Below are 27897 nucleotides of genomic sequence, written 5' to 3'. Positions count from 1 at the left end.
CGATCCTGATTATTTGAAAGACTAGAGATAAGCTACTAATTGGCCAAATCTCTACAAAATGTGACCACGGCAGATCCCCGTTTTACTAGATTGAACCCAAGTGTCCCCCTTCCACCCCACCAATGAACACCAACTTCCCCACTGAGCACCATTTCCAAAATCACCCCTCTGTTTACTGAGCACCAATTTCAAGATTTGACCTTGTTTCACCACCATCAAACACTAATTCCAAGCTTAGTTACTGTAATGTCCGTGTGTAATTGAGACACGGACTGCAGAAGTTGGTTATAACAGGTGTTTACTGAATGGAGACAAAATTGGAACTATTATACAAAGTTACTACACAGGCTTATATACAGGGGTGGTCACTACTGGTACTGCAGTATACAGGGACTGCAGAATATAGTTCCTTCTTCAAGGTACATACACTACAATTCCTCCCCTTTTAGCTAAACAGTACATAACATTCGATTAATAATTAAATAACATATTTACAATTACAGTTGCTATATACATTAGCTGAAGTTAATCAATTATAAATTCAGTCTTTGAGGAGGCTTCCTGATTCTGTCCGGATTAACGCCTCTTTGGGGTATCAGGTTCTTCTGGCAAAATTGATTCGGGATCAACGTCGTTGTTTGGTTCGTCTGCTTCCAATATCACCGATTCTGAGGTAGATGCAATTGGTACTTCGGTTTCATCACCAGGTGTATAGGATCGTGGTGTAGATTTGACGTTTTCCAGTGACTCTAGAATCTGGTCAGCATGGCGTCTTACAATGCTCTCTCCAACGTCCATGGTATACATTAGAGGTCCTTGCCATGTGCAGATCCTTCCTGGCTGCCATTTATCTGTGCGGTAGTCCCGGGCCAAAACTGGTTGACCTATCTTGAAACTCCTGGTTGGCCTTTCATTCATATTCTGAAACTGCCTGTTCTCCACATCTCTTCTGATGTTTGGCTTAACCAAATCCAAGCGGCATCTTAGTCTTCGATTGAAGAACATCATGGCTGGAGTTTGGTTGGTAACCGCATGTGTCGCATTCGGGTAGGCAAACAAGAAGTTATCCACCTTGTGTTGTAGGGGTATGTCTTCATTACACATAGCCTTCTTGAATGTTTGAACAAACCTCTCAGCCAATCCATTCGTGGCTGGATGATATGGGGCGGATGTGTAATGCTTAACACCATTGTTCCTTAAGAACCTCCGGAACTCTTCAGACACAAACTGTGGTCCATTGTCAGAGCAAATCTGTTCAGGCAGCCCATTTCTGGCGAATATGGTTCGTAAGACTGTGATAGTTTTTTCTGTGGTGGTCGAGGACATTTTTATTACCTCTGGCCACTTTGTGCATCCACCGCAATTAAAAACATCGAGTGCATAAATGGACCAGCAAAATCAATGTGTACCCTTTGCCATGGAGATGAGGGCCACTCCCATGGATGTAGAGGGGTTTGTGGTGGGGCGTTTTGGACCTTCTGGCATCCAGTACAGCTCTTGGTCATCTCTTCGATTTCTCTATCGATTCCCGGCCACCGCACAAACGCTCTGGCTAAGTTCTTCATTTTTACCCCTCCCAGATGACCCTCATGAAGCTCATTGAGCACTCTATCCTTCAATTTGGGTGGAATTACTACTCTGGATCCACACATCAAGGGTCCTCGGCACACTGACAGCTGTTCTCTTCTCGGCGAGAATGCTGGCAACAGTGGTTCGCCATGTGCTGGCCATCCCTTCACCGTTAAATCATAGACCCTGGAGAGTGTCGGGTCATTTCGTGTTTCCTTTTCTATGTTTGCATTCGTCACAGGTAGACATTCGACTATGGTCGAGTGGAATATCTCCACAGGATCCACTGCAGGTGCTTCTTCCACTGTCGGCAACGGTAGGCGCGACAGTCCATCAGCATTCCCATGCTGTTTAGTTCCATTGTACTCGATGTCATATTGGTGTGCCCCTAGGAAAAGGGACCACCTCTGTAGCCGTTGTGCTGTCATTATCGGGACGCCCTTCTGAGGGTTGAAAATGGAGACAAGAGGTTGATGATCAGTTAGTAGAGTAAATTTCTGTCTGTGCAGGTAGTGATTGAACTTCTTCACCCCCCACACCAGGCTGAGGGCCTCTCTGTCAATCTGGGCGTAGTTACGCTCGGCTGCAGTTAACGAGCGTGACGCAAAAGCTATCGGCCTCTCTGAACCATCAAGGGATTTATGTGACAGTACCGCTCCAACGCCGTAGGGAGACACATCACACGCCAGTCTTATCGGTAGTGATGGGTTGTAGTGGGCCAATACTTCTCTTGAAGTGATCAGGCCTTTACACTTCTGAAAGGCCCGCTTACATTCATCGCTCCATTTCCATGCTACTCCAGTTTGTAGCAGGGTGTTCAGTGGGTGCAGAATTGTGGACAAATTCGGCAAAAACTAATGGTAGTAATTCACCAATCCGAGGAATGACCTCAGTTGCGACACATTTTCAGGCGCTGGAGCCTTAACTACCGCTTCAATTTTGTCAGGGGTCTTATGTAACCCCTCTTCATCAATCACGTGGCCACAATACGATATTTGTTTCTTAAAAAACTCGCACTTGGGGCGATTGGCTCGTAGCCCATGTTCTCTTAGTCTAGTGAGCACCTGCTCTAGGTTGGCAAGGTGTTCACTGTCATTTTCACCTGTCACTAGGATGTTGTCCAAGTAACACGGAGTCCCCGGAATCCCTTGCAGGACTTGTTCCATCGCTCTGTGCCATATAGCCAGAGCTGATGCTACTCCGAATACCAGTCGATTATACTGGTAAAGACCTTTGTGAGTGTTTATCGTGAGATATTTCCTGGAGGATTCTTCAACCTCCATCTGCAAATATGCTTGCGCTAGGTCAATTTTTGTAAAATGTTTCCCTCCAGATAGTGAGGTGAAAATATCTTCTATCTTCGGAAGAGGATACTGTACTGTGCGAAGGACTGGGTTCACAGTCACCTTGAAGTCCCCACAGATGCGAACCTTCCTTGGCTCCTCAGACTTATTGTTTAATGTTTTCTTCATGACAGGAACGATGGGTGTCGCCCACTCGCTCCAGTCTACCTTAGTTAACATGCCTGCATTCTCCAGCTCTGCCTCGACGGCTGGGCGAATTGCATACGGTACCAGTCTTGCTTTGAAAAACTTGGGAATTGCATTCTCTTCTATTTTTATCGAGGCGGTTACGCCTTTAAGAGTTCCCAGTCCTTGTTGAAATACCTCTTTAGCGTTAGCTAAGATTTTTGACAATCGTCCAGGTGTGACGTCGTCATCCTTTTTACCAGCCACAGTCAGTGCCTGAATGGAGTGCCAGTCTAAACTTATCTTTCTGATCCATTCACGTCCCAATAACGGTGGTCCACCATCTTGCAGTATGTACAGATACAATTTCTGTATTTCCTTGCCGTTGTATTCGACAGGCACCCTTATTTTCCCTCTGGGGTATACTTTCTGCCCCGTATATGTCTTCAAGACAATGGATGTGTCTTTCAAGGGTATGTGTGAGAATAGCCGCTCGTAGTCTCGTCGATTCATGACGGTCAGGGCTGATCCTGTATCCAATTCCATTTTGACTTGGGACCCTGCTATCGTGAGGGTGACCGAAATGGTTCGGTGATCCTCTTTTGCGATTACATTGTGTAGTTTGAGACAGCTTAGTCTCTTGTTCCCGGATTCACTATCGCTCTTCTGGTCTTCGGAACTACTGTCCGTCATCTTTTGTACTTTCCTGTACTGTTCCTTAGTAGTCTTTTTGTTGTTGTTAGTCTTCTTCCCGGACCTGCAAACTCGTGCAATGTGTCCCATCTTTCCGCATTGCCTGCATGTTTTGTCCTTGGACCAGCAGTCCTTCTGGTCATGGGTTGTTCTGCCGCAGCGATAACATTTTTCAAATCCCCGTGTCATTTCATGGGTGCCGTATTCCTGTGGCTTTTGCTGTATTTCCGCAGCTCCCCTTGCTGCTGCTTCGTACGATACTGCCACGCTGAAAGCCTTATCTAGCATCAGCTCTTTCTCTGAGAGTAACCTCTTCTGGGTTCCTTCACTCAGGAGTCCACAGACAAATTTGTCCCGTAGGGTATCTGCCAGTCCTGCTCTGAACTGGCAGTGCTTTGATAGCTTGCGTAGTTCCGTAAGGTAATCAGCATTGCTCTCATCTTTATGCTGATTTCTCTTGTGGAATTTAAATCTTTCTGCTATCAGCAGCGGTGTAGGATTTAGGTGTTCCTGTAGGATATCAACAATTTCGTTAAAACTCTTCGCCATCGGTTTGACTGGAGTGATCAGGTTCCGCAATAGGCCGTACGTTCTTGCGCCCATTAAGTTTAGTAGTACCGATGCCTTTTTCTCATCGGCTACTTCATTTGCCTTGCAATATACTTCGACTCTTTCCACATACGTGGTCCAGTCTTCTATTGCATTATCAAAGGCAGTGATATTGCCAGTCTTCGGCATCTTGGAGATCTAAGATGGTGCTTCCTGCGCTTTGCCTTCTTCCCCGATTGAACAAAATGGCGCCTCCCACGCTTTGCCTTCTTCCCCGCTGGATTAAGATGCCGCCTCCCGCGCTTTCTGCCTTTTCCGCTGCTGCCAGCGCTGTTGCTGGCGTTTTTATGCCTTGATGGCGACGCCCTATGGTCTTCGCGCGCTTCCCCCCGCGCTGCTGCCAATGCCGCTCTCCGCGGTCCCCGTGGCAAACTGCAGCTCCTCGCGGCTTTCTGCACTTCTAATTTCTTTTTCTTTTATTTTAATTATTACTGTTCCCGTCGTCAGAGCAGACCCTATGGGACACTTTCCTCCCTCTTCTCGGGTCTGTACGCTGCCCAGCTTCGTAGCACCGGCCGCGCCCTGTGTGCGCCACCCTCTCTCTCTCTCTCTTCCCGACAACGCTGCTCGGCCCTGTTGAAAAGCCACCCGATCGAGCTCTAGCCCGCCGCAGCCCAGGAAGGATCAGTGTACTACCTGCCACCAGCCCGATTAGGTGGAACACCATAGACTGGATAACCAAGCCCAGCTCTCGACAGCCTCTCCTGCAAATCTTCGAATTCGATGAATCAGACGGCGGTTGCCCACGGTCGACGCCCGTTTCTTCTGTTTGTTTTTTTCTTTTTCTTTTTGAATTTCTTCCTTCTGGCTTCGACCTCTAATAACTTCGCTTCAGGGATGGATCCCCGTGAGGTGGTGCTGAACTGTAGGTAAGTTCGGATCTGTTCGTCGCCAATGTAATGTCCGTGTGTAATTGAGACATGGACTGCAGAAGTTGGTTATAACAGGTGTTTACTAAATGGAGACAATACTGGAACTACTATACAAAGTTACTACACAGGCTTATATACAGGGGTGGTCACTACTGGTACTGCAGTATACAGGGGCTGCAGAATATAGTTCCTTCTTCAAGGTACATACACTACAGTTACCCTTTCCCTCTCCCCACTAAACCCAAATTTCCATGATTGTTCTCACCACCTCCACGATCTAGGAACCCACACACCCACCTCCCTGCCTTCACTACCTAGCAACCACCTATTCCTCTCTCCCAAGCATTTCCACTACTCATCCCAATCTCCACCACCCCCACCACCCCCCCCCCGCCCCCACCAACACACAACTGAGCAACTGGTCCTTCCCCCAGTAATCAACTCTTCAGAAATGTTGAGCAGCCACCCCAAGCAAATTCATCCTCATCTCCTCCCTTACAAATTATCATGCAACTGGGTCAACCCCACACCCTCAAACAGGTAATCCTCAATGCCCCCTCAGATAGATATGATGTTTTCCCGGATGTAAATTATTCTGGCAGATGCACTGATTTCTGTATCTTGGCGCCCCCCCCACCCTCATCCCACCCCTTCCCCCCCAAAGAGGATATACTTCCTTTCATTCTTTTTCCCCCAGAGGAGAAAAATAACAGATCAGTGCCACTCTTGTACTACACAGAGGGTGTACTATCAGTCCAGTAGTTACAGTTATGTAACTAAGGAGCCATATTTTCACTGACTCCCTACAAAGGTGCGAAGTTGGTGGCAACATGTGCACGCAGCATAGAAACATAGAAGATAGGAGCAGGAGTAGGCCATTCGGCCCCTCGAGCCTGCGCCGCCATTCAATGAGATCATGGCTGATCATCCAAATTCAGTACCCTGTCCCTGCCTTCTCTCCATATCCCTTGATCCCTTTAGCCTTAAGAAATATATCTAACTCCTTCTTGAATATATTTAATGAATTGGCCTCTACTGCCTTGTTACCCACTCACCTGCACTGCTCGCTACCCACTCACCACAACTGTAGTTTTGTTTGATTGGAGATTTGCTCTGTACGGATCTGTTTTGGTTCTCAGATCAATCAACTGGTCCACTCAAATCATGCAATAAGAACATAAGATTTAGAAGCAGGAGTAGGCCATACGGCCGCCATTCAATAAGATCATGGCTGATCTTCGACCTCAACTCCACTTTCCTGCCCGATCCCCATATCCCTTGATTCCCCTAGAGTCTAAAAATCTATCTATCTCAGCCTTCAACGATTCAACATCCACAGCCCTTTGGGGCAGAGAATTCCAAAGATTCACAACCCTCTGATTGAAGAAATTCCTCCTCATCTCAGCCTTAAATGGCCAACCCCTTATCCTGAGACTATGCCCCCTCGTTCTAGACTCTCCAACCAGGGAAATCACTGGGCAGAAAGACAAAATACAACCGGATTGTCAATGAAGGCAGGGTAAACACTTACAAGAAATTTACTTGGTACTGTAACAGTTAATACTAGCTCAAATTATTGAAACAAATATCATGGCAATGAATAACAAACCCCTTTTAATATATTTTCAAAAAAAATGGTTCTGTCCAGTTATATCAGTAAATCACAACTGTTTGGAGCTGCATTGAAAGTTAGTCAATGATTCCTTATATAAAAATATTACTTACGGATAAGTAATGCAAAATTAACCTTTGATAACTTATTGTAACATAACACCATACGATAGGTTACCTCTCATACCATTCTCTTTATATCCTCTGATTACCAGGTCTAGGTTCTCAGTTTTGTTCCTCTTTTGGCAACAAGCATTCAGACCTCAATAATTAATACTCACTTAACACAATACTGTGACCTCAAACTCAAATTAAATATTTTAATTTAACTTGATCAATATTCGTAGTCTCTCTACTCCATGAGCCTAAGCTTCTTCGTTAGTTTCTATTCACTTATGGTTTTTCCATCTCCATTTACTATTTGTTTTGATTTAGCAAGAAATAAAAAAGTAAGACTTACCACAAATCTTTGTCAATTAGGTAATAATACATGAATGTCCTGTTATTTACATGAATGGCCATAGATCGTAACCAATCTCCCCCTCCTTCATCCGTGCTATTCCATTATTGTCTTCCAGGATCCCTCAATATAATAAACTATAATGCTCCAAATTTCAATAAATTGCAGCTTTCAAATGTCGCTTATTTATTTGGTCTACCCAGATTTCTTTTATTATTTATTCTTTTACCACTTCCTCTGCTGTTGTTATCCAACTTTTAACTAATTTATCTGCCAAAATTACCTTTTCTCTCACTTTCCCCCACTTACATACTCTCACCCTTTCTCCTTACTTTGACTTCAGATTTACACCTTCTCTAATCTCCACCATTGATAACTTTACTGGCCCCATTCCAAACCTCTTGGCCCCAGTAATGGGTGAGCTGCCATCATGGCAGTTACGTCAGAATTCTGCATGCTGATGCATTTCAGGGGTGACCCTGCCAGAGTTTGAGGTGATTGAGAGGGCACTTTAATTGCATGAGGCTGGCGGGTGTCCACGCCAACTATGGGCACATCTCGGGCCCCCACAGCCCTATGCTGTCAGAAATTCTGACCACCATCAGGGAGGAAGGGGTTTGCCCAGACTCCCTTCCCCATGCAGTACCTCCCCTGTGCACTTGTGCAAAGGGGTCAATCCTATTTTTAAAAAACAATTCCCATCTTTGGGGTCCAGGCTGCTTCCTGTGCTTAGTCGTCATTGGGGCCTACTTTGGCTGTTCTGAAGAGCAGTACGCCACATTTCACCAGGCATACCGACCTCCAGTCTCATGCCAGATCTCATATGGGCTGGTGAGGTGGAAATTCCCAGCAAAGGGAGTCCCCAGCCCCATCACCTCTACATCACTTCTTTGTAAGAGACATAGGGCCCGATTTTTGGCTTGTGTGGGAAATGGTCGGGTTTCCCCGAATGTGGGGTTTCTGACACACAAAAAAAGGTCAGCCAGCTGCACGCAATTTTCCCTCAAGTGGCCAATTAATTCCCAGCATGTGGGCAACCTTGCTAATTGTCCATTTCCAGTCAGAAAGCCCCACAGTATGATGTCATCATTCGTGGTGCTTTTAAAGTGTCCAGAAAGCTTCTCAACCTCTGCAGGCCTCTCAACCACTCCTGCAGAATGGCAGAGGAGCCTGCACCAGCTGCTGCGCCACCAAATTCGACCAAACGTCACTGATCGATGGGGTGAGGGCCCACAGGGCGGTCCTGTACCCTCGCTCAGGGAGGAAGAGGCCTCCCACAGAGACCAAGGATGCCTGGATAGAGGTGGCTGCAGAGGTCAACTCTCTGGGAGTCACCCGTTGCACCTGGCTGCAGTGCAGGAAGCGCTTCCACGACCTTCACCGCACAGGGAAAGTAAGTACGAAGTTTCCATCACCCTCAACCTGATCCCCATTGCCTTTCCCCAACAGCACTCAGCTTCAGCAATCTCTTTCTCCACATCCCACTTCACAGTCACATCCATGCACCCTTACCCATTCCCTATCTCTCTATGCTCACATTCACATAACTGTTCCACCATGCAGCCCTCACACTGCCTCTCACTCTGATGCTTGGAACACAACTGACAACACACAGGGAGGGCCCTTGGTCTTGCAGCCTCACAACATCTTTGTCTCCTTCTAAACATCTATGCTATGCAATATCTACACTCACTCCTGCACTCTCACTCAAACTCCACTTGTCTCTCTCATTGCAGGAAAAGAGAGCTCACAATAGATGAGAGCGTGCGAGGACTGGAGGAGGACCACCCTCAGTCGCCCACCTGAGCCCCTGGGAGAAGCGGCACTCGAGATTGCTGGGGCTGACGTGCCTGTGGATGCTGGGGAAGGAGAGACCGGAGCAAGCCCGCAAGCTGGTGACAGAATAGTTCCCCATCTTTCTCATTGACATAGCATGAGTTGCTGAAATGATTCTGAAGCCACATCATTTGGACTTATGAGCATATGCCAAATCCAATGTGCAAGTAGCCTTGCCATCACATCTCTAACTCTTTCCTTTACTCTCCCACAGGACCATCCGGAGCCCCCGTCGCCAGTGCCGAGGAGGAAGAGGCTTTGCAGACAGACTCCTCAGAGGAAGCTCCAACCTCTGAGGGCGCAGCATCAGCAGAAGTAAGTGCACCCAGCACCAGCGCAGACACTCACACCTCGGTGGGACATTCGGGACATAGAGTAGAGTTGTCACCTGGTGTATCACAGCTCACAAGTGAGCATCAGCAGATTGTGGAGACAGGGACAGCAGTGGAGAGTCCTCGTCAGAGGGCGCAGGGCTCTGCCAGCTCAGCTCAGCTGCATGTCGACCCTATGCCTCTGGGTCCATCCGCAAGACAGGAGGTGATGGCTCTCCATGCACAGATGCAGGAGTCTCTGGCAGGTTTTGTCTCCAGGGTCGCTGCGAGTGTGGAGCGAATGGAGGAGTCCATGGCGAGCATAAGCAGAGCCTTATTGGAGTCAGTGGCGCATCAAAGCATCACCACGGAAAGGATTGCTACCTCCGTGGCAATGCTGGCTGCGGCTGAGGAGAGGAGGGCTGCGGCCGAGGAGAGGGCGGCTGCGGCCGAGGAGAGGAGGGCTGCGGCCGAGGAGAGGAGGGCTGCGGTCATGGAGGAGCACAGTCGCCAGGGTGTCGAAAATATGGTGAGTGCTCTGAATAGAATGGCTACTCTTGAGGAGCGATGGGCATCTATGGAGCACCGAAACCAGACCTTCATGGAAGTCCCTCTGAGCAGGACTTCCAGTGCTGAGGCGGGTCCCCATGGCCCCCCTGATGTGCAGCAAGGTGCTCTCCAGCCACTTGCAGGCGCTGAGGGGGAGCTGACCCATGAGAGGGAGGTTGTTGGCACACCTGAAGGAAGTAGGGGCTCCTCTCCAGGCGCTCACACTTCCATGCCACTTCAGAGCCCTCGGTCAGAGCCCCGCCGGAGTCCACACCCCAGTGAGATAGGAGTCTCAAGCCCTGCACAGCCGCAGGAGCAGCAGACTGCTGGCGAGCCCTCACAGGCTTGCCACCTCAGAGGACGCCCGCCAAAGGTGTCGAGACAGGCGCAGCAGGAAAGTGAGCAAGGGGTACCACTACGTAGGAGCACGTGTAAGAGAAAAATAAAGCACCACTAATCACAAGGGTAGTCACTTGGGTGAAAAGTCTTGTAAATAGTTTTAATGCCATCAGTTTCCTTTACATAAAAAATCTGGTGGCAACTGCTGCAGTTATGGTGTCTGTCATTTGGCGAATGGGGATATCACATAGAGGCCTTAGGATAACTTGCAGATGTCAGCAAGCTGGTCAAATAGGTAGGAATGTGCAGGCATGGGCCACTGTCCATGGTTAGTTAAGAAGCAGTGAAGCTGCAGTGTAAGATTTCGCAATAATTTACAGTTCTGAAGATTAATATTTTTGATTAAAGAATCCCTGGGCGTTGTGCTTTTAAATTTCCAGGGATAAAAATGGCTGTCTCACCACATGGCCGAAGACAAAGGACTTGGAAAGCAGCTTTCTGTGTCTGGAAGTAAGGTTCAATGGAGCTGCCAATCAAAGGGGTGTCCCCACCCCCCCTGCAGCAGGACAATCGATGCCTGTACCACAGGACAATGCTTTGTTTACAAAGCAATTGAATGCTATTAGCATTTGTTTGTATATCGAGTGGATACATCTAAACTGCAGAAGAGACTTTGGATCTTGAATGGGAACCATTTAAGAACTGAATGGGTTTTAAATCACCTAGCATTCTGGACAATAGAGCAGTTGTATTTCCCTTTTGTTTCAGCGCAGGGAGCTCCGGAAGACACATTAACCCAGTCCAACCACTCTGAGTTAGCCAATCACAGCTTTCTCTTATGTATTGGAACCTTTGGGTGGAAATTTTGCACACAGCCCTGGCAGGGCAGAACAGCAGGAGCTCACCAGGTATATAAGATAGCTGCTGAGAAGCTATCACTCTCTTTACTTCGCTGGACCACAGGTGAGCAGGGTGTTCTGACTCCTCGGCAAGGCAACCTAGCAGGAGTTAGGGGTGGTGATTTGAGGGTAATTGCTAAGATTGTTTAAGTAACATTGGAGCCATTTTATCCCTCGTTTTCGCCGTCTGCAACCCCCTGTTATATAGTTTTACTGTAATTACTGTGTTCGTGTGGCATAGTTTATTCTTTTGATTGTAGTTTATTTAGGTAATAAAACTTGATTTTTCTCTCATCCAAACCACTTGTCCGTTTTAATATCATTATAAGTTCCTCCATTCAGAACTGAAGGAGGGGTAGCGATTCAAAACCACTGTTTGTAAATTGGTTTAGAGTGTGCAGCAGCAAAAGGCTGCTGACCAGGTGAATTACCGTAAACCAGGTAAAAGGTTGGAATTGGTCAGAGCTCAGAGGCAAAGGCTGCTGGCCAGGTAAATTACTATAAACCAGTTAAAAGATGCCCCCCTTACAGCAGTGTTTGATGTACCAGGCTACGCAAATCTGCCCAGGATGAGTGTGTTCCTTGCATTCTGCCCAGCAATGTTCTCGTGCGCTGGTCCCTTCTGGCCTGTGCTGCCCCAGGTGGCTGAGCCGCAGCCTGTCGCTCCTGCTGGTGCTGGAGTTGCTCCAGCCTCCTCTGCTGTTGGAGATCCTCTAATGCCAGGGAGGGAAGGTACCAAAGGCCTCCCATGCTTCTGGCAGATGCCTCCGTTGAGGAGGTGCTGAGTTAGGGTGGTGAGAGGGGCTTCCCAGGAGCTCACACTGGAGAAGTGTGTGAGGCTCCAACCTTCTACAGCTGTGCCTAAGCCTTCAAAAAGTTCCCCCAAGCCTTCATCAACAAGGTCCTGCAGCCTGCAAATGCTGCCTGTTTAAATCTCTTCAGTCCTCATTGACCTGCAGCTGCAAGCAAGCCAGCCAACTGTTTTCACGCCAGGTCTCATCAGCGGGGTTCCCCGCCGGCGTGTTTCACGTGGGGAAAGCCCCCAAATCGCAATGGCCCCCTCAAAATCTACTTAAACAAGGTAATACAGGAAACTTTCTGGTATCCGCACGGACGGGACCGACGTGTTGCCGGTTCATCAACAATTCCGGATAACCGAACGCTATAGTAAAAGATACGGAGCTCAGAGCTCCGTATAAAGCAACAAACCCTGTTGCTTCTACAAAACAATCGGCACAAGTTGCAAGCGTCTCTGTAGCTTAGCAACAGCTTCAGCTACACCCTTGCACAGCAACAAATGGAGTAAAAAAAGTAATATAAAAGTTATCTGAACCGACTCCTGAATTTTGCCGGTGGATAGAGCGTTCCGGTTATTTAGGGGCCGGTTAATCGAAAGTTTCCTGTAATTGGTGATTTGTGCTCCGACGGCCAGTCCTGCCAGCGGGACTGAAGCGGGTCGCAGAGAAACGGCGGTCCGAAAGTCGGACAGTGCGGGGAATCAGGCGGGGGGGGGGGGGGCGCAACGCGCTTTTTCAGCGATTTTTCAGCCCCCGGCCGCCTGAAAAGCCGCCCGACGGCTGGCAGAAAATCGGGGCCATACAGAGGCTCTTACAAGGCCAACTGAAAAATCCTAATTCAGGTGCTGGTCTTTTTTGGAGCTGTTCTGCCCGACTCCTGCCAGCAAACGAGAGAGTGAATTTAGCACCATTATTTTATTTTCCTTGCTGTCTTTTCAGGTGGCCTTTATTCCTAGTCATTGCATCTTTCAACCACACCCACAGTCCCCACTTAGCTTCTACACAATCCTGTCTCCCTAACCTTCTATCATCATGTAACAAACAGTAGTGTTCTCTCACCTGGTGTTCCATTTACTCTGATCCTACTAATGTCACCTACCTGTCACCACACAACTCACTCTGAGCCTACTGATAAAACCTGCTGTCACCACATAAAGCATGCTACAAAGAAACTCTTATTTCAACAAGATCACCATTTACCAGTGTTGTCCAAAGGAAATTACTGACTAGCCGCAGCCATGGCTACAGAGACACCGTTTTAGTCACATGCACTAACTCTGGTAGAAAATGCCTTATACATAATACCTACAGGTAAATGTACATTTACTTAAACATCTACCACCATTCAGTGCAAAACTTTGCAGTGTTTCTCGATGAATAAAGTTTGGAATTTTGACACGAATTGATCAGACACAGCACATCTTAGTGCAGCTTCTAAGTTTTTTGTCCAGCAATTGCAAGCAGTACTTTGACTTCATCAGAGTGATTGCTGAGAACGTTGACTGCCACAACGAAACGTGAAAAACCCGCCCCCTGCTCTTCATCCAGAAGGTGGCTAGAGGCTGCTTGCCCGTTGTCAGGACGCACCCTGTTGGAGTTACTCTTTATTGGGTGAACTAGCTTCTTTCAGCTGGCCTGCAGCAGATATTCCGATTGGGTCGGGCTGACCACAATGACAGCTGCCCTCGCCACATACAAACCTACGTGCAAGCTGTCTGCCTGCGTTTTTGTTTAGGGAACGATGCATAAATGAAGTAAAGCCTACATTTTATTAATCATGTACAATTCAGGACCAGCTGCCAAAATAACTTGGGCAAATCTATATCATTAACACTGGATGCAGTTCTTTTCATCTTTATTCAGAAATATTGTTAGTGTTTTTCCTCAATAAAAGATCATAGTTTTAACTACAAGACACAAGCATTGAAGTAATTAACTGTCATGATGTGGTATTCATCATAATTGGGGAGATATTAGCAGGATTACTAACTTCAGCTGCAGAATGTTGTTAATTATAGCCCTGGGTTTTATTATTCCAAGCAGCCTATTAGGTGACTCACGCATGTACTTATTTGTGTGACAGAGCATTTTTTGTGTCCTATCATTTGACTTATATGTGCATATGATGCTCATGTGATTTTAACTGGGATTAAATACTGAAAAGTCTCTATCCTGGAATCCAAAAGCCTACTGTGCTCAATGTAGCATGTCAGCTTGGCTTAACTGGTAGTACTCTGAGTCAGAAGGTTGCAGGGTCAAGCCCTACTACAGACCTGAGCACTTAATTTTGGCTCATAATTGAGTGCAGGACTGATGAAGTGCTGCATTGTCATTTGGATGTTATGTTAAATTGAAGCCCTGTCTGCCTGCTCAGGTGGACATAAAGGATCTCATTGGAGAAACATAGGAACAGCAGTAGACCATTCAGCCCCTTGAGCCTGTTCTGTCATTCAATCAGATTTTGGCTGATCTGTACCTCAACTCCTTTTTACCTGCCTTTGCTTCATATCCCTTGATACCCTTACCTAAATCTATTGACGTCAGTCTTGAAAATGTTAGTTGCCCCAACAGCCACAGTCTTTTGGGGAGCGAGTTCCAGATTTCTACCCTTTGTGTGGAAAAATACTTCCCGATTTCACTCCAAAATGGCCTCTTGTTCTGGATTCCCCCACCAGAAGAAATAATTTCTCTGTATTTACCCTATTAAATCCCTCGATTAGATTACCCCTCACCCTTCTAAATTCATGGGAATATAAGCCAAATTTATGCAACTAGTCCTCAATTTAACCCCTTCAGGCTTGGTATACTGGTGAAAGTGAGCGCTGTACTCCAGGTGGGGCCCAACCAAGCCTCTGTACAACCAACACCACCAAAATAGATTCACTTGTCACTCATCTCATTTGCTGTTTGTGGGACTTACTATACTCAGGTTTTCTTACATAAAACAATGACTGCACTTCAAAAATAATTGATTGGCTCTGAAGCATTTTGGGACATCCAGATGATGTGATAAAGCATTATGGCCCCAATTATAAATCCACCCCCCCCCCAACCCCTTCCTGACAGACAGGAAAGGGGTGAGCGAGGGGTTATAATGGGTCAGTGACCTCACTAGCTCTAAGCCACTCCATTCCCGTCCAGCGGCATTTTAATGGTGGTGAGTTTCTTTGGGGATGAGGCTCGGAGTAAATTGACTTTGCTGAAGACTGGCGTCTGTGATGGTGGGTACTTCAGGAGGAGGTAGAGATGGATCATCCATATGGCATTTCTGCTTTTAGATGGTTGCGGACACATCAGCCTTGTCTTTTGCACTCACATACTGGGCTCCGCCATCGTTGAAGATGGGGATGTTCAGAGAGCATCCTCCTCCCGTTAGTTGTTGAACTGGCCAGCGCCATTCATGACTGGATGTGGTAGTACTGCAGAGCTTTGATCTGATCATTGGTTGTGAGATTGCTTGACTGTCTCTATAGCATGCTGCTGCCGCTGTTTAGCATGCATCTAATCCTGTGTTGTAGCTTCACAAAGTTGGCATCTCATTTTCAGCTGCTGCATGCTCTTCTACACTTCTCATTTAACCAGGGTTGCTCACCTGGCCTGATGGCAATGGTAGAGTGAGGGATGTGACAGGCTTTGAGTTTACAGATTGTGGTGGAATGCAATTCTGCTGCTGCTGATGGCCCATAGTGCCTCATGGATGCCCAGTTTTGAGCTGCTAGATCAGTTCTGAATCTATCCCATTTAGCACAGTGGTAGTGCCACACAACACAATGGAGGGTGTCCTCAGTGTAAAGACCAGGCTTACTGGACTGTGGGGTGGTCACTCCTATTCATATTCAAATTCACAAACTGTCATGGTGAGATTTGACCTCACGTCTTCAGATTATTAGTCCAGTCCTCTGGATTACTAGTCCAGTAACATAACCACTATGCTACCCCTAATGATCGTAATCATTACGGTAACTGCGTATGAAAATTATGTTTAGATAATTTTTTTTTTTTTAATTAAATGGCAAAATTGGGTCAAGCTAGATGTAAACTTATTCCAGTCATCTAAGACTTAGATATGTTAATAGGTCACAAAGTACAGAGGAGGAAGGCCATTCAGCCCATTGGCTCATCCTTCTATAGAAACCTATGGATAATATCCAACTGTCTCGAACAATTCCACAGGTTTAGCTGTGGGATACGCATCAACAATTAGGAAGTTAAGAATAAGAAAGAGAATCAGGTGAAACTTTTCCACCTAAAGGATAAGAGTATTGTTGAATATTATCAGCGAAGTGGAGCATTAATGATAACATTCACCCCTCTGAGCCAAAGGTGCAGGGTTCAAACCCAACTCCAGACAGTCCTGGCAAGTGGAGACTGGACCTCCTACTCTGAATTCTGGATCGTCAGCCAGCAGAATACTTTCATCCAGTGGATGTAGGTGCCCCGCCCCTCATCGTATCAGTTGTGGGAGCTTATTAAACCCTCCTGCCATAGAGGGCTAATCACCCTGGTCTGGTATGGTGCTGTTATAAAGATGATTACGACCATGAAAGGTTGTGGTCTGTCAGACTGTTGATCAGCTTGCGACTCTTTCCACTACACTGATCTCCAAAGGAAGAGAGTGTGAAGATATGAAAACAACAACAGCAGGGAAGTGACAGTCTAAATGGGCTGAAGGGACAATTGGATGCCTTTCTGGAGAGAGAGGGAATCTATGGTGCAGTAAGAGTGTGACAAGCAGCCAAGGTTGACAAAAAAGAGACAAACTTGTTGAGTCTTTTCCCGTTCCCATTCCTAAAAGGTCCCGTTTTCTTTTTGTGTGCCTTTATATTGTGACAAAATTATTGAGCCTTACCTTGCAAGGTTCCAATGTGGTTTCTCTGCACCATAATACTTAGCTGCAGGACAAGCTGTGGTGCACTTTTAAGAAAGGCCTCCAGCAGGCGCAGCATGTTTATGTCAGCGCTCTCAAACATCATTCTCCAGTAGAAGTGTCGGCGCTCATGTTCTCTGTGCCAACGGCTTTGAATTCCAAGATACATGGCTCTGAGATACCTATTTAAAACACAGAAATAATGTTCAAGGCAACTTAATGACTACTAATTCCACAGAATCCTCCCTATTAATGACTGTCTAGTACACAGCAGCTAATGGTCGCTTTGATGATGGGAGCACGTGCTCAGCCATCAACTAAATTTCTACACAGTTCGACTGAATAAAAGGGTTGGTTTACATAGCGAGTGCAGGCCAAGTTTGCTGCCTTATCAAACTGATTCTAAGATAGGACTGCAACCGATCCATTGGACTACTTAAATATTTCAAATAAAAACAAAAGTCAAAGTTTTATCCTCATGCTATTGAAATGATATCGTCTGAGCTTTTGACAGATGCTACCTTAAAGATGCTGATACATTCGGTTACAAAGAATCTGAAGATAACTTCAAAATTGGAAGATTATGGTCATTAGCCAAGATAATAGGCCATAATTTGCTTGTAGCAGGGCATCTAAAGGCATTTGCCATTTGTTAGACTTGCCCTTGCACGTTTAGGTTTTTAAATTGTGTGTGGGGCAAGTTGCTGAAAGAGCGAGCTGATAACGGCATCCGGGACCCGAGTGAACAGGGCAAGCAACCATGATTCTCCTTAACCAATCAGATTGAAGGATTGTGAAATAAACAGCGCAAGGACTGAGAAGAAAGTATAAATTAGGTGGGTGAATTCAACGTCAAATCAGGCACAGAAAGAGATAAAGAGAGGGAAAGAAAGATTTGATTGAGAGAAAAGAGAGACAGAAAGGAAAAGTACTCATTTAAAAAAATCTTCAACAACAATTAAAACCTGAAGGAATGAGACTGTACACTTGTAATAGTTAATTTTCAATGCTAGAGAGGTTGACTGACATACACACACTATTTATTCTCACATCAGTTTATGTATGAAATTTAGGCTGCATTTACACTACAATTTTATCAGTGTGGTTTTGTACAAACCCTAAAGTTGTAAGAATCAATTTTATGAATGTGTGTTCCTAGCAGAGAGCTTTAGCCACTAGGAATACATACAGGGAAATTGTGGGAATCCTTCCTATTATTTTCGGCCACGGGGTGCATGACTCCGATTTCCCAATATGCACTTCTCACACGCAAGACTCCCTGTGGGAACGTATAAAATGTGCCCACAGTCAGGAGAGGCCAAGATCACACTGCTTCCGTTTAACATCTCAGACGGTAAATCCAGTGTGATATTAAACCAGGTGTAAAAGATACTGAAAATGTCCATTGGACCTTCTGGACACTTTTTACACTTACCTGCAATTAATTAAAATGTTTATACAGTGCAGATTCTGTCAGACACACCATTACATTTTTAACTGCTAAAAAGAGGAGCTATGCACATACATGTAACCACACATGCACAGAATGCTCTCCTGGTAGAAGTTTCACCCAGACACTGTAAATAGGGTACTGCCTGGCTGAATTGGAAGTGCAGTTACTGGTCTCAGATCAGTAGCTATTGTATAAATGCACCCTTAGAGACAGTCCCTGACAACTAGTATCTAACAATTCCACGACTGGTTTGAGCCAGTCCGCCCTAACAGTTTTGTAAGCAGATGCTGAATTGTTGGTTGCTGTTTCATACAATGGTTTAAAACCGTAATAAAATTATTTCATTTTTATTCAATCTTGGATTACAAAGAACCTGATGATAACTACTGTCATGAGCCGAAGTAATTTTTTGTGATGAATTCTATAACAATAGAACAGCTAGCACCTACGTTTGAGAAGATTTTCCGAACACTGTGCAAAGGTTGAAAGGCACTTTATATTCTATAGGATTTTTATCCTTAGGAGAGTGATCTCAGTGTCCCTTTATACAATTCGCATCAACAAGCTGGATCTTATAGTATTGCTGAGCTCCGCTGTTAATGAGACCAGAGGCCAAAAAATGCAGGACTGAATCCCTAGATTTACTTCAATTAAATCAGTGACTGTAACCACATTTTTGTGGGACTGCGATGCCAGTTTACTGCAGGTTGGCAGTTTTAAACAATGATGTGCAGTTAATGGAGGAAGAGCTTGTGGCTGCACTTTAGTTATGTAAACGCAGCTTTATACTCACATTGAACATCTACTCCTTTGACCCCACTCACTTCCTCCAAATAAAATGTGTTGTAATGGGAACCCGATGGGTCCTAGCTATGCCTGCCTTTTCGTGGGATATGTGGAACATTCTTTGTTCCAGTCCTACTCGGTTCCCCTCCCTCACCTCTTTTTCTGGTACACTGATGACTGTATTGGTGCCGTTTCCTGCTCTCACCCTGAACTAGAAAATTTCATTCACTTTGCTTCCAATTTCCACCCTTCCCTCACCTTCACATGGTTCATCACCAACTCTTCCCTTCCCTTACTTCTATGTCTCCATTTCTGGGGATAGGCTATCGACGAACATCCACTATAAGCCCACTGACTCCCACAGCTACCTGGACTATACTTCCTCCCACCCCGCTTCCTGTAAGGACTTGATTCAATTCTCCCAGTTTCTCCATCTCCATCGCATCTGTTCTGACGTTGCCACCTTCCCTACTAGTGCTTCCGATAGGTCTTCCTTTTTCCTCAACCAAGGATTCCCTCTACCATGGTTGACATGGCCCTCGACTGTGTCTGTTCCATTTCCCGCACTTCTATTCTCACCCCTCCCCCTCCCTCCCAGAACCACGATAGGGTTCCCCTTGTCCTCACCTTTCACCCCACCAGCCTTCACATTCAACGGATCATCCTCTGCCATTTTCACCACCTCCAACATGATCCCACCACCAAACACGTCTTCCCCTCCCCTTTCAGCATTCCGAAGGGACTGCTCCCTCCGCGACCCCCGGTCCACTCCTCAATCACCCCTAATGCCCCCTCCACTTCCCGCGGCATCTTCCGTGTAAGCGCAGGAGATGAAACACCTGTCCTTTTACCTCCTCCTTTCCACTGTCCAGGACCCCAAACACTCCTTCCAGGTGAAACGGCAATTTACTTGTACTTCTTGCAATTTAGTACACTGTATTCGCTGCTCAAGATGCGGTCTCCTCTACACTGGGGAGACCAAACGCACATTGGGTGACCGCTTTGCGGAACACCTCCATTCAGTCCGCAAGCGTGACCCTGAGCTTCCGGTTGCCTCTCACTTTAAATCTCCACTCCAATCCTACTCTGACCTCTCTGTCCTCGGCCTCTTATACTGTTCCAACAAAGCTCAATGTAAGCTCGAGGAACAGCACCATATCTTTCAATTAGGCACTTTACAGCCTTCTGGACTAAACATCGAGTTCAACAATTTCAGACCATAACCTCTGCTCCTAATTTTTCCAGATGGCAGCTGTTGATTCTGCTACACCCATTTACACCTCCTCTAGACTCATCTTTTGTTTCTTAACTTGTCCCATTACCATCTCCTTTTGCTTTGTACACCGTTTGTCATTTAATCACTCCTGCCTTTCACAGACCATCCCTTTTGTTCTTTTCTCCCCTCCCCCCCTTTCCTTACCCCTGCACTCTCTTAAAATCTGTTACATCTCTAACTTTTTCCAGGTCTGACGAAAGGTCATCGACCTGAAAAGTTAACTGTTTCTCTCTCCACAGATGTTGCCTGACCTGCTGAGTATTTCCAGCATTTTCTGTTTTTATTGCAGCTTTATACTTATTTGGAATGACACATTCCAACAATTTGGGTTGTGTGCTGCACACTATTGAAAATAAAGAGGCCCTATCATGGGTGCCTCAGAGGAGAATGGCTTCCATGAGCAACAAAGAAATCAGCAAGAGGATGCAGAGGTCAACTCAGTAATAGCTGCAAGAGACATCTGTGCCACTCTCACACCCTTTACTCCACAAATGTGCCACATTCTGCAGATCCTTCATCAAAGTAACTTCCAAACCTTTACAAGAACAGTGGCTACATACATAACAACTTTAATGCAACCATAATTTTAATGTGAAACCAAAGTGTGTGCTTTAATGTTTGCTTCTCCAGTGCTTCCACTTGGTGACAGTATGCAACTTAATCTGTGCTTCTCCTGGAACTTCGTCCCTTCACAGATTTTCTGTCTATCCCCAATATTCAGGCTATTAAAACCCATGCTTGCTGTCAATTAACCATTACTGCCTGATCCACCTCATCTTCTCTTGAACTTCTCACAACTTTGGTTCAGTCCTGCAGTATAGACCTTGCCCCATCACCTTGGCTTTTGAATTTAAAAAAAACTCTCTGTAAAGCAACCAATAGTTTAGGTCAACCCTTATTACTGCAAGTACACAGGCATCCAAAATATCGAACAAGGCCAGTTTAAAAAAAATGGTAAGTCTGTAAAACCTGATGATGGCAAGAGTACATTTTGAAGGGCTAGTTTTGTACCGCAACTATCATCCAACAGCAAGGATGTATTCCACCCTAGAATATAGCCTCAATCATCACCTACCTTTCATTATTCAATTTACACCTCTTAATTCAAAGTTGCTTAATTCAAATTATTTGGTACCTTAAATTGAAATCATGCCAAAATTTGAATTTATTTTGCGCACGAACTTTAAATTAAACAGACTGTTTGCCTAGTTTAATACTTTAGCTGCCAGAGCTTGTAACTTCAATATTGTAAAATCTTCCTATTATTATGACTGCTAGCTTTACATTATGTGGCGTGAAGCTTTCTTTCAAACATAAATCAGGTGAGAGTTAGAACAATCAGCTGATGGGGGAAAAAAGCTTTTTAAAATGAAAATACATTGCACACTCTTGTAACTCAACTGAAAGAGTTCAGTTCAACATTTTACCTCAAATTTTCTTCCCTTTTCGTCATGTATCCATGGCATTATTCAAAGAAGAACAGGTAGTTCTGCCAGTGTTCTAACCAGGTAATTAGCAAAAACAACATTTTCACTGGCACCACCAGCAACATCTTGGGGTTCACCACTGACCAGAAGCTGAACTGATCCAACCATGTCAACGCTGTGGTTATGGAGGGCAGGACAGAAGCTGGGTACTCCAGCTCACCTCCTGATCCCTTAAAGCCTACCCAACAACTACATGCCTCATATCAGAAGCATGATGGAATACTCTCTACTTGTCTGGTGGGTGCAGAATTTTGACACGATTCAGCACAGAGAATTGGCTTGATCTGTGCTCCTGTTACTTGACTCAATCTCCAGAGAGGTTTAGGGAAGGAATTCCAAAGATTTCGACCTTGGCAGCTGAAGGTACAGCCGCCAATGGTGGAGCAATTAAAATTGGGGTGCATTAGAGGCCAGAATTGGAGGAGTGCAGAAAACTTGGAGGGTTGTAGGGCAGGAGGAGTTTACAGAGATAGGGAGGGGCGAGGCCATGGAGGGCTTTGAAAACAAGGACGAGAATTTTAAAATCGAGGCGTTGTTTAACCAGGAGCCAATGTAGGCCAGTGAGGTGATGGGTGATGGGCGAATGGGATTTGGTGCGAGTTAGGACATGGGCAGCAGAGTTTTGGATGACCTGAAGTTTACAGAGTGTAGAACGTGGGAGGCCTATCAGGAGTGCATTGGAATAGTGAAAAAGACAGACTTGCATTTATATAGAAACATAGAAGATAGGAGCAGGAGTAGGCCATTCGGCCCCTCGAGCCTGCTCCGCCATTCAATGAGATCATGGCTGATCATCCAAACTCAGTACCCTGTCCCTGCCTTCTCCCCATATCCCTTGATCCCTTTAGCCTTAAGAAATATATCTAACTCCTTCTTGAATATATTTAATGAATTGGCCTCTACTGCCTTCTGTGGTAGAGAATTCCACAGGTTCACCACTCTCTGGGTGAAGAAATTCCTCCTCATCTCTGTCCTAAATGGCTCACCCCTTATCTTTAGACTGTGACCCCTGGTTCTGGACTGCCCCGCCATCGGGAACATCTTTCCTGCATCTAGTCTGTCTAGTCCTGTTAGAATTTTAAAAGCTTCAATGAGATCCCCTCTCATTCTTCTAAATTCCAGCGAGTACAAGCCCAATCGACCCAATCTCTCCTCATACGTCATTCCTTCCATCCCAGGTATCAGTCTGGTGAATCTTCGCTGCACTCCCTCCATGGCAAGAACATCCTTCCTCAGATAAGGCGACCAAAACTGCACACAATACTCAAGGTGTGGTCTCACCAAGGCCCTGTACAACTGTAGTAAGACATCCTTGCTCCTGTACTCAAATCCTTTTACAATGAAGGCCAACATACCATTTGCCTTCCTAACTGCTTGCTGCACTTGCATGATTGCTTTCAGGACACCCAGGTCCCTTTGTACATCAGCATTTCCTAATCTAGCACTATTTAAATAATACTGTACCTTTCTGTTTTTCCTACCGAAGTGGATAACTTCACATTTATCCATGTTATACGGCACCTGCCATGTACATGCCCACTCACTCAACTTGTCTAAATCGCCTTGAAGCCTCTTTGCATCCTCTTCACAACTCACAATCCCACCTAGTTTTGTGTCGTCAGCAAACTTGGAAATATTACATTTGGTTCCCTCATCCAAATCATTGATATATATTGTGAATAGCCAAGGCCCAAGCACTGATCCCTGCGGTACCCCACTAGTCACCGCCTGCCACCCTGAAAAAGACCCATTTATTCCTACTCTGTTTCCTGTCTGTTAACCAATTTTCAATCCATGCCGGTATATTTCCCCCAATCCCATGTGCTTTAATTTTGCACACTAACCTCTTATGTGGGACTTTATCAAAGGCCTTCTGAAAATCCAAATAAATCACATCCACTGGTTCTCCCTTCTCTATTCTACCAGCTACATCCTCAAAAAACTCCAGTAGGTTTGTCAAACATGATTTCCCTTTCATAAATCCATGCTGACTTTGTCTAATCCCGTTAATATTTTCTAAGTGTCCTGTTATCACATCTTTTATAATAGACTCTAGCATTTTCCCTACTACTGATGTTAGGCTAACTGGTCTGTAGTTCCCTGTTTTCTCTCTCCCCCCTTTTTTAAATAGTGGGTTAGATTTGCCACCGTCCAATCTGCAGGAACTGTTCCATAATCTATAGAATTTTGGAAGATGACAACCAATGCATCCACTACAGTATTTCCATGGCTACCTCTTTTAGTACTCTAGGATGCAGATTATCAGGCCCTGGGGATTTATCAGCTTTCAGTCCCATTACTTTCTCCAGCACTATTTTTTTACTGATACTAATTTCCTTTAATTCCTCCTTCTCACTAGATCCTTGGTTCCCTAGCATTTCTGGGAAGTTATTTGTGTCCTCTTCCGTGAAGACAGAACCAAAGTATTTGTTTAATTGCACTGCCATTTCCTTGTTCCCCATTATAAATTCTCCCGTTTCTGACTGTAAGGGACCTACATTTGTCTTTACTAATCTTTTTATTTTTACATACTTATAGAAGCTTTTACAATCTGCTTTTATGTTCCTTGCAAGTTTACTCTCATACTCTATTTTTCCCCTCTTAATCAATCTCTTGGTCCTCTTTTGCTGAATTCTAAGCTGCTCCCAATCCTCAGGCTTGCTACTTTTTCTGGCAACTTTATATAAGTCCTCTTTGGATCTAATATTATCTTTAATTTCTTCTGTTAGCCATGTTTGGGCCACTTTTCCTTTTGTGTTTTTGCGCCAGAAAGGAATGTATAACTTGCAATTCATGCATTCGTTCCTTAAATGTTAGCCATTGCCTATCCACCAATGAAGCTCCCCAATCTATCATAGCCAACTCACTCCTCATACCATCGTAATTTCCTTTGTTTAGATTTAGGACCCTAGTTTCGGATTGGACTACTTCACTTTCCATCTTAATGAAGAATTCTATCATGTTAAGATCACTCTTCCCTAAATGACCCTGCACAACAAGATTATTAATTAACCCCTTCTCATTGCACAATGCCCAATCTAGGATAGCCTGTTCCTAGTTGGCTTCTCAATGTACTGGTCTAAAAAACCATCTCATACACACTCCAGGAATTCACCCTCCACTGCTAATTTGGTTTGGCTAGTCTATATGTAGATTAAAGTCACCCATGATTACTGTAGTACCCTTGTTACATGCATCTCTAATTTCCTGTTTGATGCCATCCCCTACATTACCACTACTGTTTGGAGGCCTATAGACAATTCCTTCAATGTTTTCTGCCCTTTGGAGCTTCTTAGCTCCACCCAGACTGATTCGACATCTTGATTTTCTGAGCCAATATCTTTTCTCACTATTGCTCGGATTTCATCCTTTACTAACAAGGCCACCCCACCTCCTTTTCCTTTTCACCTGTCCTTCCTAAATATCGAATATCCTTGGCTATTCAGCTCCCAGCCTTGGTCACCCTGCAGCCATGTCTCTGTAATCGCAATTATATCGTATCCGTTTACATCTATTTGTGCTGTTAATTCCTCTACCTTATTACGAATGCTTCGTGCATTTAGATACAGTGCCTTTAGATTTGTCTTTTTAACATTTTTAGACATCTTAACAGTTTTTTGTACTATGGCCCTATTTGTCTTACCATTTTTTCTTACCCGGATCCTATTCGTTAGTGCACTCCATTGTTTGTACGCTCTGTCCCTTCCTGACACAATCTGGTTATCCTTACCCCAATCACGTTCCTGCACTGCTTCCTTGTCTTTTCTCTTTAGCATTGTAGATTTTTCTCCACCAGGACCCTCCCTCCCCTTATTTAGTTTAAGGAGATGAGGGCCTTACCAGAGGAAACTGCCAGGGAGAGAGAGAGTAATGGTTTTAATAAGGACTAGGGCATCAAAAGTGGAGGTAAGGGTGTGGTTGAGCAGATCGATAGTTGCAGAAATGTTTTTGGTGAATGGAGGGCCATAAGCTAGACAGTTGGGATTTTGAAAGTGCAGTTGTACGTGAATTGGGAGAGTTTTTTCCAGGGGCGTGCACGGAAAGAAGTAGAGTTGGGAGGGGGAAGCATAATCATCGCAAGGACAGCAACGGTACAAGAAGGCCCACCACCATCTTCTCAAGGCAACTAGGGATGTACGATAGATGTGGCCATGCCAACATCCCAAGCACAAATATAAAATGAAAATTCCTCCCTCAAGCAACACCACCAAAAACAGGATCAGTGGTCATTCATCTCATTGCAGTTTGTAGGATTTGCTGTGCACAATATAGCTGCCAAGTTAGACTTTATAACAACCACTACACTACAAAAGTGATTAATTGTATCGGACATGCTATGGGATCATTGAGAGATGTGAGAAGGTGCTATTTAAATCTATCTTTCCAATCTGCCGTTCTCTACCAATTAAAAAGTGGTGAAATGTGTCTCACAAATCAATGAATTCCATTGCCTCCAGTCATGAAGTACCTAAATTCATTTTTGTATCAAAATGGTCTCTTCTTGCCTATTTTTAAAACACATTTCCCCCTGTTCAACTACAGTAAATACTCACAATTAGAGTCTGTTTTTTATTAGAGAATCGCTTTGGGTGAGTCACCATCTTAAATAAGTGAGAATGTAGCACCTTCTGTGGTTTAGTGTTTTTTGAATCAATTTCAGAAATGCAACACATTGGAGTCAACTGTCTATTGGAACTAATATTGATATTTTCTCCATTCGATCAAAAAGTCAGGAGCTAATTGTCAAGCAGCTGTTGTCTTACAAACTGCTTGTTTTTTCCCTGGTAAATAAGGTTGCATTGGGTAATGGAGAGATATAAAGAACATACGAACAATGACAGATAGGTATTTTTGGTTTGTTACCAATGTGACACCAGTCCACTAAAATCAATGGATTTTGCTGCAATGATAATGCTGCCATTCTTATGTCCTCCAGACAATAGGCTGTTACCTCAGAGAACACCTGCTAGTCTTACTTGATCCAGAGGTGGCACTATCACTTCTCTCAGCTGGTTGCAACAAGCACAGCTAAGGGTAGGGAGGAGCCATCTTGAATGGAGACAATGGAAAAAGAACACCAGCTTGAAGTGGGCTGGAGTGATAAATACGAGAAAGAATTTATTTATTTATACAGCGCCTTTCACGACCTCAGGATTGCCAAAGCATGTCAGCCAATTAAGTACTTTTGAAGTGTAGTCATTGTTGTAATGCAAGGAAAGGTGGCAGCGAATTTGTGCACAGCAAGGTCCCACAAACAGCAATAGGATTAATGGCCAATTAAACTGTTCTAATATTGTAGGTTGAGGGAGAATTACCTTGCTCTTCTTCTATAAGGGTCATGGGATGATTTACTTTCACCTGAGATGAAAGACGAGACTTTGGTTTAAGAACATAAGAAGTAGGAGTAGGCCATACGACCCCTAGAGCCTGCTCCGCCATTGAGTAAGATCATGGCTGATCTACGACCTCAACACCACTTTCCTGCCCTATACCCATATCCCTTGATTCCCCTAGAGTCCAAAAATCTATCTATCTCAGCCTTGAATATACTCAACGACTGAGCATCCACAGCTTTGGGGCAGAGAATTCCAAAGATTCACAACCCTCTGAGTGAAGAAGTTCCTTATCGTCTCAGTCTTAAAAGGCCGATCCCTTATCCTGAGACTATGCCCCCTAGTTCTGGACTCTCCAGCCATGGGAAACAATCTCTCAGCATCTATCCTATCAATCTCCCTCAGAATCTTATATGTTTCAATGAGATCTCCTCTTATTCTTCTAAATTCCAAAGCGTATAGGCCTAAGCCACTCAATCTCTCCTCATAGGACAACCCTCTCATCCCAAGGATTAGTCTAGTGAACATTCATTGAACCGCCTCTAAAGGCAAGTACGTCCTTCCTTAGATAAGGAGACCAAAACTGTGCACAATACTCCAGGTGTGGTCTCACTAAAGCCCTTACTCTTGTACTCTAACCCCCTAGTAATAAAGGCCAACCTGCCATTTGCCTTCCTAATT

General features: G+C 45.0%; 1 protein-coding gene across 1 annotated transcript in view; it reads right to left on the bottom strand.

The window, feature by feature from the left end:
• xkr7b (XK, Kell blood group complex subunit-related family, member 7b) overlaps nt 1-21991 on the bottom strand; it is a 41428-nt gene extending 19437 nt beyond the window's left edge. Inside the window, exons 1-2 of the mRNA XM_086004293.1 lie at nt 21902-21991; nt 16864-17104 (exon numbers count right to left, since the gene is read on the bottom strand). Of these exons, the coding sequence (XP_085860419.1) occupies nt 16864-17104; nt 21902-21991 (331 nt within the window). The remainder of the gene's footprint in view (nt 1-16863; nt 17105-21901) is intronic.
• Between the last annotated feature and the right edge of the window lie 5906 nt (nt 21992-27897).

Source organism: Somniosus microcephalus, chromosome 13 (genome assembly GCF_052327205.1).
Source record: "Somniosus microcephalus isolate GS21.2 chromosome 13, FLI_Smic_1.0, whole genome shotgun sequence".
Lineage (NCBI taxonomy): Eukaryota > Metazoa > Chordata > Chondrichthyes > Squaliformes > Somniosidae > Somniosus > Somniosus microcephalus.
Note: the sequence above shows the minus strand (reverse complement) of the source record. Positions and strands in the feature narration are given on the sequence as shown.